General features: G+C 41.8%; 1 protein-coding gene across 3 annotated transcripts in view; it reads left to right on the forward strand.

Moving 5' to 3' along the window:
• Window positions 1-17,052, forward strand: part of ctnna2 (catenin (cadherin-associated protein), alpha 2) — a 1,236,619-nt gene that overhangs the window by 166,970 nt on the left and 1,052,597 nt on the right. For all 3 annotated transcript variants that reach the window (XM_072576926.1, XM_072576917.1, XM_072576908.1), the window contains one exon: window positions 2,253-2,519. In XM_072576926.1, coding sequence (XP_072433027.1) covers window positions 2,253-2,519 — 267 coding nt within the window. The remainder of the gene's footprint in view (window positions 1-2,252; window positions 2,520-17,052) is intronic.

Consider the following 17,052-nt stretch of genomic DNA (forward strand, 5'->3'; position numbering starts at 1 on the left):
CAAGAGTTATTGATGGAGGAAGGGCAATTATAATGCGATTAGGCGAGACTTAGGATGCATAGAATGGGGTAGCAAAATCCAGGGAATGGGGACAATTGAAATGTGGAGCTGGTTTAAGGAACAGATATTGTGTGTCCTTGATAGGTATGTCCCTGTCGGGCAAGGAGGAAGTGATAAGGTGAGGGAACTGTGGTTTACAAAAGAAATTGCCTTTCTTATTAAGTGGAAGAAGGAGGCTTATGTGACGTCGAGACGAGTATTCGGATGAGTCGATGGAGAGTTACAGATTAGCTCGGAAGGATTTAAAGAGAGAGTTAAGAAGAGAAAGGAGAGGATGTGAGCAATCTTTAGCAGGTAGAATAAAGGAGAACCCTAAAGCTTTCTATAGGAATAAAAGGATGACTGGGTTGGAAAAGGGCCAGTCAAAGACAAAAGTGGGAAGTTGTGTGTGGACCATGTAGAGATCGGAGAGGTACTAAACGAATATTTCTCATCTGTTTTCACTCAGGAAAAGGAGAATATTGTAAAGAAGAAGAATAAGATATATGATATTAGGCTAGACAGAATCAAGGTTCGTAAGGAGGAGGTGTTATCAATTCTAGAAGGAGTGAAAGTAGACAAGACCCTTGAGATGGATGGGATTTATCCGAGGATTCTCTGGGAAGTTAGGGAGGAGATGCTCGAGCCTTTGGCCTTTATCTTTCGTGGTTGTCTCCAAAGGACTGGAGGATTGCAAATGTTGTGCCCTTGTTCAAGAAGGGTAGTCGAGATGACCCAGGTAATTATAGACCAGTGAGCCTTACATCTGTTGCAGGAAATGTTTTGGAAAGGATTTATAATCATCTAGCAAGCAACAATTTGATTGTAGATAGTCAACGTGGTTTCGTCAAGGGCAGGTCATGTCTCACAAACCTTATTGAGATTTTTGAGAAGGTGACCAAGCATGTGGATGAGGGTAGGGCAGCTGACGTGTTGTAAATGGACATCAGTGAAGCCTTTGATAAGGTTACACATGGTAGGTTGCTGGAGAAAATGCAGAGGCATGGTATTGAGGGTGATTTAGCAGTTTGGATTAGAAACTGGCTTTCTGAAAGAAGTGATGGTTGATGGAAAATATTCAGCCTGGAGTCCGGTTACTAGTAGTATGCCACAAGAATCTGTTTTGGGACCACTGCTGTTTGTCATTTTTATAAATGACTTGGACACAGACATAGGTGGATGGGTTAGTAAGTTTGTAGATGACACTAAAGTCGGTGGAGTAGTGGACAGTGTGGAAGAACGTTGCAGGTTGCGGGGGACTTGGATAAACTGCAGAATTGGGCTGAGAGGTTGTAAATGTGAGGTGATTCACTTTGGGGAGAATAACAGGAAGGCAGAAGGGTCAGTGGAAAGGTTTTTGGTAGTGTGGATGTGCATAGGGATCTTGGAGTCCATGTACATAGATCCCTGAACGTTGCCACCCAGGTTGTTAAGAAGGCATATGGTGTGTTAGGTTTTATTAGTAGAGGAATTGAGTTCCGGAGCCGCAATGTCATGTTGCAACTATACAAAATGCTATTGTGGCCACACTTGGAATATTATGTACAGTTTTAGTCGTCCCGTTGCAGGAAGGATGTGGAAGCATTGGAAAAGGTGCAGAGGAGATTTAACAGGATGTTGCCTAGCCTGGAGGGAAGGTCTTATGAGGAAAGGCTGAGAGACTTGGGTCTGTCGTCATTGGAGAGAAGAAAGCTCGGGATGATTTGATAGAAACATACAAGATCATCAGAGGATTAGATAGGGTAGACAGTGAAAGTCTTTTTCCTAGGATGATGATGTCAGCTTGTACAAGGGGGCACAGCAAAAATTGAGGGGTGATAGATTTAAGAGAGATGTCAGAGGAAGGTTCTTTACTCAGAGAGTGGTAAGGGCCTTTATCTTTAAGTTGTCATTGTCTCCAGAGGACTCAGAGAGTGGAATCCCCTGCCTGTCAATGTCATTAACTCAGCCACACTAGGAGCATTTAAACAATCCTTGGATAAGCACATGGATGATGGTGGGATAATATAGGGAGATGGGCTTAAATTAGTTCACAGGTGGTCGCAACATCTAGGGCCGAAGGGCCTTTTCTGCACAGTATTGTTCTATATTCTATGTCTGTTTTCAAATTGGAATACAAATGTACCCAATTATTTAAACCAGCTATCTCTAAGCAGAGAATTGAAAAACTGCTAAAAAGCTGTACATATTGGTATTTTGCTTCCCACTTGCAGGAACTGAAAGACCTTCACTCTAGGGATGAAATGGCAGCAGCTCGAGGTGCTTTGAAGAAGAATGCTACCATGCTCTATACTGCCTCCCAAGCATTCCTCCGACATCCTGATGTAGCTGCTACCAGAGTGAATCGCGATTATGTCTTCAAACAGGTACAAGAGGCTATTGCTGGAATTTCAAATGCAGCCCAGTCGACTTCAGTGTCAGATGATAAACATGGACCTATTGGCATTGGTGAGCTAGCTGCAGCACTGAATGAATTTGATGTAAGTACCTTGGATATTATGCCGATACTCTTTGGATTTTCCCATATTTTGCTGATCAATTTAAAATTATATGCCAATTAATATCTTCCAGTTACGACAACTTGTGTTTATGTCTTTTAATTGGGAATGAAGATTTTGATCACATGTTCATGCACAATTCCAATGCACAATATAAGATCAACAGATTTGAACAGATTTTCTTTGATCAGGGAATTAGTGTTTATTCAACATTCAAAGTCTTGGTTCCTTATAGTGTTGAGTTTGATTACAGTTATCAGGAAAACTCATATTCAATAATGCTTATCTTTTTCTCTCTGGATGAAATAAAGAGATACCGTGATACCTATCTCATGAACCTGAAAAGCTAACTCTAACTTGCTCACAGAGATGCTGACAGGCACTTCCAGCATTATTTGTATTGAATTGAGTTGCATTGTTGTACTGAAGTTTTCACTTAGGGATTTGGACTTGTAACCATGCGAGCAAGAGAATTAGTTAAAGTAGTACCAAATTGCTTGTAGTCTTCACCTTATCAATGTTCGTTACTTACCAACCTAGGTTTGAAACCTCTTCAAATATTTTACTTCTTGTACTGTTAAAATTCCTCTAGAGATCAACAATGATTAAGAAAAAAATTGAATTTGCATTTAATAGATGAAAAGTATGTCAGCATGATATTAAGGTTTTTACTCTAACAAATACCTAAAAAATAATATTAACTTAGAACTACTTTTGCAAGCAACCTAGACTTTAAACTATAGAAAGGAACATTTCTCCTTTATGTTGATTATGATGAAGACTGTAATTTTGTAGAGTAATGAATGCTTAAATAATCCAGTGTCTCTTGCAAGTTTCTGAAGAGTTTGATTTCCCATTTGTGAATAGTAACTTCAAATAACTGTTTCTGGATCTGTAAAGTCATCTCTGCTAATTCACACCTTCAATCATGTACAGCTGTGGAACCATCACAATGTTTATGTGCAAATTAATCATTTCATGTCAAAAATACTATGCATTGTTCATCTCATATTAGTAATACTTTGACAGTAATAACATTCCAGAGCAGTGTAACTTTGTTCTTTCAGAACTTATTCCACAGGTGTGACTTGCTATCTGGAACTTCTGCCCTGTGATAATATTAATACTTGTAGCATTGCAACCATTTAAGTCACAAGCATTCTCAAACTCAGCAGGTCAGGCAGGGTTTATGCAGAGAAACAGAATTAGCATTTCAGATTGGTTTTATTTCCTTCAAAGATCAAATGAAATAGCTTGTTTTCACTCATTACTCCACCAGCCTCTGTATTCAATAGGTAATTCTCTGCCATTTCTGCCAGCTCCCGTGCGATGTGTCCACCAAACACATCTTTGTCTGTCGTCCTGTCTTAGTTTTCTGTAGGGATCAAGCAAAGTCAGTATGGCTTCATGAAGGCTTTGCCATGCCTGACAAATTTACTAGCATTCTTTGAGCAAATAACAACCAAGAGAAATAAAGAGGAAGCAATGGATACAATATGGTTGGATTTTCAGAAGGTTTAGGTGATGGCCTAGTGGTATTATCACTAGACTGTGTGGCACAGTGGCTCAGTGGTTAGCACGGCTGTCTCACAGTGCCAGGGATGCAGGTTTGATTCCAGCCTCTGGCAACTCTCTATGTAGAGTTTGCACATTCTCTCCATGTCTGCGTGGGTTTCCTCCGGGTGCTCCGGTTTCCTCCCACAATCCAAAGATGTGCAGGTTAGGTGAATTGGCTATGCTAAAATTGCCCATAGTATACAAGGATGTGTGGTTTAGGTGCATTGGTCAGGGGTAAATGTAGAGTCGGAGAAAATGAAGAGATTCCTGATGAAGGTCTTATGCCCGAAACGCTGATTCTCCTACTCCTCGGATGCTGCTCGACCTGCTGTGCTTTTCCAGCATCTCACTCTTGAATATAGATATAGAGTAATAGGGTAAAGGGGTGGATCTGTGTGGGATACTCTTTGGAGGGTCAGTGTGGACTTGTTGGGCTGAATGGACTGTTTCCACAGGGATTCTATGATTCTTATTAATCCAGAAACTCAAGCAATGTTCTGGAGACCTGTGCTTGAATCCCACTATCCCAGATGGTGGAATTTGAATTTTAAAAAAATTCTGAAATTTAAGAATTTACTGATGGCCATGAACCCATTGTCGATTATTGGAAAAACTGATCTGGCTCATTATTGGAAGGAAATCTGCCATCCTAATCTGGTCTAGCCTGCATATGACTCCAGACCTACAGCAATGCGGTTGACTCTCAATTGCCTCCTGAAAAGGACGAGCAAGCCATTTAGTTGCACCAATAAATACAAAGTTTGATAAGGTACAACATTAGTGTATTTATAAGCTAAGAACTCATGGCATTGGAGGTAATATATTAGCATGGATAGAGGACTGGCTAACAATTTAACAGAGTTGTGATAAGGGGAGCATTTTCAGCAGGCAACAAATGGTGTGCCAATGGAATTAGTGCCAGAGCCACCATTATTTACAATGTACATTAATGGCTTGGATGAGGAAAGTATAGCTAAATTTGCAGATGGGAAGGTAAGCTTGGATGAGGAGGTACTATAGCTAAATTTGCAGATGGGAAGGTAAGTGGTGAAGATGAGATAGAGTCTGCAGATCGAAATGGACAGATCAAGTAAGTTGGCAAAAGCTTAGCTGATGAAATATAATGTAACAAAATGTTATTTTGGTAGGAAGGTTAGAAGAGCTGAGTATTATTTGAATGGAGGACGACTGCAGAAAGCTACACAACAGAGATTTGGAAGTATTCAGTCATGAATCTTAAACAGCTAGCAACGAAGATTTTTATTCACTAGTTGGATGTGGGTATCATTGGCTGACCAGCATTTATTGTCTGCATCCCTAGTTGCCCTTGAGAAGATGGTGATGAGCTGCCACCTTGGACTGCTGCAGTTGTTGTGCTGTAGTTAGACCCACAATGCTATTTGAGAGGAAATTCCAGGATTTCTCTGGAAGGTCGCTGGGTAATAGGCAAGGCAAATGGAATGTTGGTATTTCTTTCACAGGGAATAAAACCTAGTAGTAGGGAGATTTTATTAAAACTGGAGAAGGCTCTCGTCAAATCATGCTGGAATGCTGTGAATGGTCTTGGGCCCCTTACTTAAGGAGAAGTACACTCAAATTTGAAGTAGTCTAGAGAAGATTCACTGGGCTGATACCTCGTATGGAGGGCCTGTCTTATGAGGAGAGGTGTACTTGTTGGAAAAATGAGAGAAAATGTTTTTGAAATGTACTAGATTCTTAGAGGACTTGACAGAGTAAATAAGGAAAGGCTATTTTCCCTTGTGGGACAGTCTAGAACCAGAAGGCATAATCTGAGAAAAAAGGGGTCCATATTTAAGACTGGTGAGGAAGAATTTCTCCTCTGTGGGTTATTTAGCTGTGGATTTTTTTTTACCGCAGAGGGCTGTTGAGGCTGGGTCATTAAATTTATTCAAGCCTGAGACAGACAGATTTTTAATCAGTAAATCAATCAAGGGTTAGGGGGAAAAGGCAGAAAAATGGAATTGTGGATTATCAAATTACCTTGATCTCCTAAAATTGTGGAGGAGAGTCAAGGGGCTGAATGGCTTTCTTCTGTCTTATGGTGCATTCCACACCACAGTCACCCATAAATATGCCCCTCTCACTTTCTACAATACCTTCTTTGCTAATGTAGGAGCTACAATTGATCTCTTTTCACCTGTTTCCTTCTTATTGTTCAAGGCTCCAAAACATATATACTTTTACTATTTTAAATTTAATACATTGTACTTGCTGCTTGCAATGTGATCACCTCTACAGGAGGTACATCGAGTGCAGACCAAATGATTGCTTGGAGAACATCTGATCTCTTCACAAGTTTGACCTTGAGCTTCTGTTTGATTGTCATTTTCATTATCCAACTTGCTCCACCATTAAACATTTTTGCCCATGGCACTGTTCTCTTGAAGCTCTCACAAGCCTGAGGAACAATACCATATCTTTAAACTTGGGTCTCTACAGTCTACTGAGCTTAACGTTGAGTTGAAGAATTTTTAGTTATGACCTCTGTGTCCTCTGTTTTCATTTGATATCATTCGTTTTGCTGGGGTGGTCTTTGTCTTCATTCTTTTTTTATCCTCTTATGTAGAATTCAAATAGATTGCATATTGTAGTTTACCTCTCATGTGGACTCAATCTTTTTTTGCTTCAGTATATCCATTACAACTCTTTCTGGCAGTTGCATCTTGTAATTATCGTTATTTAATCTCCCCTGGCATCTATCCTATCGCAGATAATTTTTCTTTTGTTATGTTTTCCCCCTTCCATGCTTCTCCTGACTTAAACTCTATATTTTCAGTTCTCTTTGGTTCTGACAAAAAAGTCATTGACCTGAAACATTAACTCTGTCTGCAGATGCTACCTGATTGCTAAGTTTTTCTGGCATTTCTTCTGTTCTTACTTCAGATTACATGCACCCACAGTATTTTGCTATTGCTGTAACTAATGTTGGACTCTTCTTAATCATTAATGTAGCTTAAACATTTATATTATTAAGAAATATATTCATTGTTCATTGTTGACCACATTGAACTGGAAATTCTTACTTTGTCAAGTTGTCGAGCCATCTCAACTTGAGCTTGCTGTCTTTCCATGGATGCTGTCTGACCTGCTGTGATCTCCAGCATTTGATTTCACTGACATCTTAAAATGTTTGTCTGAATATTCCAAGGTGAAAACTGCTGAGTAGTTTAAATAGGATGTATTTATTTTACTTCATTAATAGGTTAGATTGCAATATTTGACTAATATTTTCAGCTGTGATGTGTGCAAAATGGTATTGTGACATAGTTACTACTCAACACTCAAATTTTTACCTTGATTAAATATAGGTTTTGTCGATGTTAATTGAGTAGTTTTTTTATTGTAACCTTACCTGCATTTGCTTCTCCAATTAAAGCAAAGTGTGCAGAGGACTCTGAAAGTTTGCAGAGGGAAAAAAATAGTTTAAATGAGTGAGCAAAGGTCTGGCAGATAGAGTACAATGTTGATAACTGTGAAATCATACATTTTGTTACGAATAGCAGGGGGAAAAAATTATTTGAATGGTAAAAAAATTGTAGCATGCTGTTGTGCAGAGGGACTTGGGTGTCCTGGTGCATGAATCGCGGAAGGTTGGTTTGCAGGTGCAACAGATAATTAAGAACGCAAATGAAATTTTGTTGTTCATTGCTAGAAGGATGGAGTTTAAAAGCAGGAAGATTGTGTTTTAGCTGTATAGGGTGTTGGTGAGACCACATCGAGACAACAGCGTGCAGTTTTTGTCTTCTTACTTGAGAAAGGATGTCTGGCACTGGAGGGGTTGCAGAGGAGGTTCACTAAGTTGATTCTGGAGTTGAGAGGGTTGGCTTATGAGGAGACACTGAGTAGTCTGGGATTTCATTGGAATTGAGAAGAATGAGGTGGATCTTACAGAGACACATAATTGTTGTGGTTCTGTTAGCCGAGCTGGGAATTTGTCTTGCAAACGTTTCGTCCCCTGTCTTGGTGACATCCTCAGTGCTTGGGAGCCTCATGTGAAGCGCTTCTGTGCTGTTTCTTCCGGCATTTATAGTGGCCTGTCTCTGCCGCTTCCGGTTGTCAGTTCCAGCTGTCTGCTGTAGTGGCCGGTATATTGGGTCCAGGTTGATGTGTTTGTTGATAGAGTCTGTGGATGAGTGCCATGCCTCCAGGAATTCCCTGGCTGTTCTCTGTTTGGCTTGCCCTATAATGGTAGTGTTGTCCCAGTCGAATTCATGTTGCTTGTCATCTGTGTGTGTGGCTACTAAGGATAGCTGGTCGTGTCGTTTCGTGGCTAGTTGGTGTTCATGGATACGGATCGTTAGCTGTCTTCCTGTTTGTCCTATGTAGTGTTTTGTGCAGTCCTTGCATGGGATTTTGTACACTACATTGGTTTTGCTCATGTTGGGTATCGGGTCCTTCGTTCTGGTGAGTTGTTGTCTGAGAGTGGCTGTTGGTTTGTGTGCTGTTATGAATCCTAGTGGTCGCAGTAGTCTGGCAGTCAGTTCGGAAATGCTCCTGATGTATGGTAGTGTGGCTAGTCCTTTGGGCTGCGGCATGTCCTCGTTCCGTTGTCTTTCCCTTAGGCAGCTGTTGATGAAATTGCGAGGGTATCCGTTTTTGGCGACTACCTTGTATAGGTGTTCCTCTTCCTCTTTTTGCAGTTCTGGTGTGCTGCAGTGTGTTGTGGCCCTTTTGAATAGTGTCTTGATGCAACTCCGTTTGTGTTTGTTGGGGTGGTTGCTTTCATAGTTTAGGACTTGGTCTGTGTGTGTGGCTTTCCTGTAAACCTTTGTGGTGAATTCTTCGTTCGGTGTTCTATACATAAAAGTTTGAAGGGAATACGTAAGATAGAAGCAGGGACATTGTTTCCACTGGCAGGTGAAATCAGAACAAGAGGGTCTAGCCTCAAATTAGAGGGAGCAGATTTACGACTGAATTAAGGAGGAACTTCTTCACCCAAAGGGTTGTGAATGTGTGGAATCCCCTGCCCAGGTGAAGCTTCCTCATTGAATGTGTTTAAGGCAAAGACAAATACATTTTGAACAATAAACAAATTAAAGTTTATGGTGAGAAGGCGAGTTAGTGGAGCTGAGGCCATGGTCTTATCGAATGGCAAAGCGGGTTCGAAGGGCCAGATGGCCTCCTCTTGCTCCTAGAACATAGAACATAGAAAAGTACAGCACAGAACAGGCCCTTTGGCCCACAATGTTGTGCCAAGGATTAATCCTACTGTAAAATAAAGTAACAACCTACGCACCCCTCAATTCACTGCTATAAATGTGCATGTCCAGCAGTCGCTTAAATAGAACATAGAACATAGAACATAGAACAATACAGCACAGAACAGGCCCTTCGGCCCACGATGTTGTGCCGAACTTCTATCCTAGATTAAGCACCCATCCATGTACCTATCCAAATGCCACTTAAAGGTCGCCAATGAATCTGACTCTACCACTCCCTCGGGCAGCGCATTCCATGCCCCCACCACTCTCTGGGTAAAGAACCCACCCCTGACATCTCCCCTATACCTTCCACCCTTCACCTTAAATTTATGTCCCCTTGTAACACTCTGTTGTACCCGGGGAAAAAGTTTCTGACTGTCTACTCTATCTATTCCTCTGATCATCTTATAAACCTCTATCAAGTCACCCCTCATCCTTCGCCGTTCCAACGAGAAAAGGCCGAGAACTCTCAACCTATCCTCGTACGACCTACTCTCCATTCCAGGCAACATCCTGGTAAATCTTCTCTGCACCCTCTCCAAAGCTTCCACATCTTTCCTAAAGTGAGGCGACCAGAACTGCACACAGTACTCCAAATGTGGCCTAACCAAAGTCCTGTACAGCTGCAACATCACCTCACGACTCTTGAATTCAATCCCTCTGCTAATGAACGATAATACTCCATAGGCCTTCTTACAAACTCTATCCACCTGAGTGGCAACCTTCAAAGATCTATGTACATAGACCCCAAGATCCCTCTGTTCCTCCACCTGACCAAGAACCCTACCATTAACCCTGTATTCCGCATTCTTATTTGTTCTTCCAAAATGGACAACCTCACACTTGGCAGGGTTGAACTCCATCTGCCACTACTCAGCCCAGCTCTGCATCATATCTAAGTCCCTCTGCAGCCGACAACAGCCCTCCTCACTGTCCACAACTCCACCTATCTTTGTATCATCTGCAAATTTACTGACCCACCCTTCGACTCCCTCCTCTAAGTCATTAATAAAAATTACAAACAGCAGAGGACCCAGAACTGATCCCTGCGGAACTCCACTTGTAACTGGACTCCATGCTGAATATTTACCATCTACCACCACTCTCTGACTTCGACCGGTTAGCCAGTTTTCTATGCTTCCACCACCACTGCTGGCAACATGTTCCATGCATTCATGACTCTCTGCCTAAACAACCTTCCTCTGATGTCCCCTCTATATCTTTCTCCTAATATCTTAAAACTATGACACCTCGTGCCAGTCAATCCTGCCTTGGGGAAAAGTCTCTGGCTATTGCCTCGATCCATTCCTCTCATTATCTTGTATACCTCAATCAGGTCACATCTCTTCCTCCTTTTCTTCAGAGAGAGAAGTCCGAGCTTAGTCAACCTCTCTTCATAAGACAAGCCCTCCAGTCCAGGCAGCAGCCTGGTAAACCTTCTTTGCATCCTGTCCAAAGCGTCCACATCTTTTCTGTAGTAGGGTGACCAGAACTGGACACAAAATTCCAAGTGTGGTCTCACCAGGGACTTGTACAGCTATAGCAAAATCTCGTGGCTCTTAAACTCGATCGCCCTGTTAATGAAAGCCAAAACACCATACGCTTTCTTAACAACCCTATCCGCTTGTGTGGTAACTTTGAGGGATCAATGTACTTGAACACCAAGATCCCTCTGTTCCTCCACAATGCATTTTGGTCGAAAAAAATGGAAAGGCAACCTGTTATCTAAATGGGGGAGACTTTGGTATTCTCTAGTGCAGAGGGATCTGGGTGTCCTCATTCTTGAGTCACAAAAAATAGCATGCAGGTACAGCAGATAATAAAGAAAGCAAATGGCATATTGGCTTTTATAGCTAAAGGAATAGAATATAAAAGTAAGGAAGTACTGTTGCAAGTATCCAAGGCATTGGTGAGACAGCACCTGGAGGATTGTGTGCAGTTTTGATCCCCTTATTTGATAAAGGATGTAGTGGCATTGGAGGCAATTCAGAGGACGTGCACGAATGAAAAGATGGCTTCATTTTGTTTTTCTAGTTCTTAATCCCATTACAACGAAAGATATAGGTCATAGAGTCATAGAGATGTACAACATGGAAACAGACCCTTTGGTGCAACTCGTCCATGCCGGCCAGATATCCCAACCCAATCTAGTCCCTCCTGCCAGCACCCAGCCCATATCCCTCCAAACCCTTCCTATTCATATACCCATCCAACTGCCTCTTAAATGTTGCAATTGTACCAACCTCCACCACATCCTCTGGCAGCTCATTCCATACACGTACCACCCCTCTATGTGAAAAGTTGCCCCGTAGGTCTCTTTTATATCTTTTCCCTCTCACCCTAAACCTATGCCCTCTAGTTCTGGACTCCCCGATCCCAGGGAAAAGACTTTGGCTATTTATCCTATCCATGCCCCTCATAATTTTGTAAACCTCGGGAAGGTTACCCCTCAGCCTCCGACGATCCAGGGAAAACAGCCCTAGCCTGTTCAGCCTCTCCCTGTAGTTCAGATCCATCAACCCTGGCAACATCCTTGTAAATCTTTTCTGAACCCTTTCAAATTTCACAACATCATTCCGATAAGAAGGAGACAAGAATTGTATGCAATATTCCAACAGTGGCCTAACCAATGGGCGGCACGGTGGCACAGTGGTTAGCACTGCTGCCTCACAGCGCCAGAGACCCGGGTTCAATTCCCGCCTCAGGCGACTCTCTGTGTGGAGTTTGCACATTTCCCCGTGTCTGCGTGGGTTTCCTCCGGGTGCTCCGGTTTCCTCCCACACTCCAAAGATGTGCAGGTCAGGTGAATTGGCCATGCTAAATTGGCCGTAGTGTTAGGTAGGGGGTAGATGCAGGGGTATGGGTGGGTTACGCTTCGGCGGGGCAGTGTGGACTTGTTGGGCCAAAGGGCCTGTTTCCACACTGTAAGTAATCTAATCTAATCTAATCAATGTCCTGTACAGCTGCAACATTACCTCCCAACTCCTGTACTCAGTACTCTGACCAATAAAGGAAAGCATACCAAACACCTTCTTCACTATCCTATCTACCTGCGACTCCACGTTCAAGGAGCTATGAACCTGCACTCCAAGGTCTCTTGTTCAGCAATGCTCCCTAGGACCTTACCATTAAGTGTATACGTCCTGCTAAGATTTGCTTTCCCAAAATGCAGCACCTCGCATGTATCTGAATTAAACTCCATCTGCCACTTCTTAGCCCATTGGCCCATCTGGTCCAGATCTTGTTGTAATCTGAGGTAACCCTCTTTGCTGTCCACTACACCTGCAATTTTGGTGTCATCTGCAAACTTATTAACTGTAATTCTTATGCTCGCATCCAAATCATTTATGTAAATAACAAAAAGTAGTGGACCCAGCACCAATCCACTGGTCACAGGCCTTCAGTCTGAATAACAACCCTCCTCCACCATCCTCTGTCTTTTACCTTTGAGCCAGTTCTGTATCTAAATGACTAGTTCTCCCCGTATTATGTGAGATCTAACCTTGCTAATCAGTCTCCTATGAGGAACCTTGTCGAATGCCTTACTAAAGTCCATATAGATCACATCTACTGCTCTGCCCTCATCAATCTTCTTTGTTACTTCTTTGTTACTTCCTCAAAAAACTCGATCAAGTTTGTGAGACATGAGTTCCCACGCACAAGGCCATTGTCTATCTCTAATCAGTCCTTGCCTTTCCAAATACACATACATCCTGTCCCTCAGGATTTCCTCCAACAACTTGCCCACCATCAACATCAGGCTCACTGGTCTATAGATCCCTGGCTTGTCCTTACCACCTTTTTTAAACAGCGGCACCACGTTAGCCAACCTCCAGTCTTCTGGCACCTCACCTGTGACTATCGATGATACAAATATCTCAGCAAGAGGCCCAGCAATCACTTCTCTAGCTTCCCACAGAGTTCTCGGTTACATCTGATCAAGTCCTGGGGATTTATCCACTTTTATGCATTTCAAGACATCCAGCACTTCCTCCTCTGTAGTATGGACATTTTGCAAGATGTCGCCATCTATTTCCCTACAGTCTATCTCTTCCACATCCTTTCCCACAATAAATACTGATGCAAAATACTCATTTAGTATCTCCCCATTTTCTGTGGCTCCACACAAAGGCCGCCTTGTTGATCTTCGAGGGACCCTATTCTCTCCCTACTTACCTTTTTGTTCTCAATGTATTTGTAAAAACTGTTTGGATTCTCCTTCATTCTATTTGCCAAAGCCATCTCATGTCTCCTTTTTGTCCTCCTGGTTTCCCTCTTAAGTATACTCCTAGTTCCTTTATACTCGGCTAAGGATTCGCTCGATCTATCCTGTCTATACCTTACATATGCTTCCTTCTTTTTCTTCACCAAACCCTCAATTTCTTTAGTCATCCAGCATTCCCTATACCTACCAGCCTTTCCTTTCACCCTGACAGGGATATACTTTCTTTGGATTCCCGTTATCTCATTTCTGAAGGCTTCCCATTTTCCAGCCATCCCTTTAACTGCGAACATCCGCCCCCAAACAGCTTTCGAACGTGCTTACCAAATACTGTTCAAATTGGCCTTTCTCCAATTTAGAACTTCAACTTTTAAATCTGGGCTATCCTTTTCCATCATTATTTTAAATTAAATAGAATTATTGTCGCTGGCCCCAAAGTGCTCTCCCACTGACACCTCAGTCACCTGCCCTGCCTTATTTCCCAAGAGTAGGTCAAGTTTTGCATCTTCTCTAGTAGGTACATCCACATACTGAATCAGAAAATTGTCTTGTACATACTTAACAAATTCCTCTCCATCTAAACCCTTAACATTAATCTAAATTCATATTAATTTCTACACGCATAAACATGACATGGGAATCTGTTCAATCTTATCAATACTTTTTTCTTTAAATCTATGATAACACATCTGCTATCATATTTTACGACACACAACATGTACAATTTATGAATTAAAACTCTGTAACAGACGACTGTAATGAAATAGTCTCATATTTTTGTCTTTAAATCGTTCTGTGAATGTAAGAGGATTCTGGTCTGTATACACAACTCTTCTAAGGATTGTTTGTCACATGAACACTAAAATGTTGTAAGACTAGCACCAAACTCAACAATTCTTCTTTGATCGTGGAGTACTTTCTCTGGTGGGTGTTGAGTTTCAAGTAGACAATTTGCATTTCAAATCCATTATCATCTTGCTGTAGCAGTACAGCTCCAAACTCCTATATCGCTAGCATCGATTGTAACTTTGAAGGTTGTCAAAAAAATTGGTGTAGCTAAAACTGATGCAGTGGTTAATACTGCTTTAAATTCTCAAATGCCTCCTGGCATTGTTCTGTCCACCGAAATTTTGTATTCTTCTTTAGTAAATCTGTTAGTAGAACAGATAGAATCCGCTTAGTCCAAAAAATAAAAGCACCTCTTTCTGGTGTGAGACTGGTCATGGGAAATACCTTGATGGCCTTCGTCTTGGAGTTCCTTGGGTCATGACAGCCTTCCATAACCAATGTTATGTCCCAGGAATGTCATCTCTGCCTTTGTGAAGTCTGTTTTCTTTAAGTTTATTACAAGTTTTGCTTCTCTTAATGTTTCAAAGAAATTATACCTTGTGATCTTTCCATGACTCACTAAAGGTCACTACATCAGCCAGATTACCTGCAGAATTTGTTAATTCAGCCACAACTCTGTTCATGTGTCTCTGGAATGTGGCTGGTGCATTCTTTATTCCAAAAGGCATCACTTTGAATTAGTACAGCCCATTTGGGTTTACAAATGCAGAAACTTTTATCACTTTCTCTGATAAAGGTACACAGTAAATCCAACTTTGTGATGTAACTCGCTTGTCCAACTTTCTCTATACAGTCCTCCAATCTTGGTGTTGGATATAAGTCCAAGCATGTTTTGGTGTTGACCTTCCAATACTCCTCACTAAATCATTGAGTCCCATCAGGTTTGGGAACTAAACTCTACTCACTTTGACTCGACTCGATGATATCTTCATTGAGCGTCGCATCCACTTCCTTTTGGACCTGTATGGTTTTGAAAGAATTAAGTCTGTAGCGGTGTTGTTTTATCGGAACAGCATTCCCTACTTCCACCATAGTATTAGTCCTCCCCATCTTATTCCTGCGTATGTCCTCATATTGTTGCAAAAAAACCTTACAACTAGATTCTTTGCTCATGTGACAGATAGTTCACTAACCTATCCCACTCTTCAAGGACTTTCTCATTGTTTAATGTATTTTAAGGTACATCAAACTCCACAACATCTAGATTTGATTCCTCATGCTGTGGGGCAGTAACTAACACCTGTTTCTCCAGCTCCTTGACTCGTTTATAATAAGGTTTCAACATACTCACATGACAAACCCAATACAGTTTTTCTCTATCCAGCACCTTTACCAGATTGTTTACCTGACTTGACATTTTCTCAATTTGATAGAGACCTATAAACCTGGCTTTGAAGGAACCTCCTACCACTGGTATCGATACTAATACATCATTCCCACTGAAATCGGGGCAGCATGGTGGCTCAGTGGTTAGTACTGCTGCCTCACAGCACCAGGGTCCTAGGTTCAATTCCAGCCTCGGGTGATTGTCTGTGTAGAGTTTGTACGTTCTCTCCGTGTCTGCGTGGGTTTCCTCCGGGTATTCTGATTTCCTCCCACAGTCCAAAGATGTGTAGGTTCAGTGAATTGGCCATTCTAAATTGCCCATAGTGTTAGGGGCATTAGTCAGAGGGAAGTGGGTCTGGGTTGGTTACTCTTCGGAGGTTCGGTGTGGACTGGGTGGCCTGTTTCCACAATGTAGGGAATCTAATCTAACCTAAAACGTCCATATTTTAGAGTTTTTATCTGCCACCTGCTTCGTTCTATGCTGTGCCCTCTTCAGGTGTTGTTTAGCTAACTCATCTACCCAATTTCATCACTCCCTAGCCTCCGATACATAATTGAAGTGTGAGATTTCTGACTTTGGTCGTGTCATTTTTTCTTTAATTAATTTCAAAGGCTCTCTCATTTCATGTCTGAATATTAACTCAAAGGGTGTAAACTGAGTCAATTTGTTTGGAGCATCTCTAAAATGGCAAACAATAAGAATGGGATACCTTTATCCCAATCATGCTCCTAATATGGTCTTCAGTATCTGATGCCATCTTTCCAAAGCTCCCTGGGATTCAGGATGATACGCACTTGATTTGAAGTGCTGTATGCCTAGGCTAACCATAACTTTCTTAAACAGCCTATTAGTAAAATTAGACCCTTGATCTGCCTAAATCTCTGGGTAGCTCATAACGCGTGAACAAAGCTACTAACTCCTCTAGCGCCCTTTTTGCCTTAATACTCTGTAATGGAATTGCCTTTGTAAATCTGGTAGACACATCCATTATGGTTAGTAAGTATTGGTTCCCACTTTAGGAAGGAGACCTATACAATCAATCATAACACATGTGAAGGATTCTTCGAATGTGGGAATTGGCAACAAAGGTGCTGGTTTTATTACTGCCTCTGGCTTACCTACCATTTGGCATGTATGACATGTATGTTAAAATTTAACTACATCCTTGTGCAGTCAGGCCAACAGAAATGCTTTTGTCCCTTAGCCTGTGTCTTCCTTACACTTGGGTGACCTCCTACTGGTAATTCATGTGCTACCCATAACATTTCCTGTCTGTATGCTATGAGTAGCCCAAACTGGTGCACTTCTGCCCATTTCTCCTCTGCATTAACCTACCGT

The sequence above is a fragment of the Chiloscyllium punctatum genome, chromosome 1 (genome assembly GCF_047496795.1).
Source record: "Chiloscyllium punctatum isolate Juve2018m chromosome 1, sChiPun1.3, whole genome shotgun sequence".
Classification (NCBI taxonomy): domain Eukaryota; kingdom Metazoa; phylum Chordata; class Chondrichthyes; order Orectolobiformes; family Hemiscylliidae; genus Chiloscyllium; species Chiloscyllium punctatum.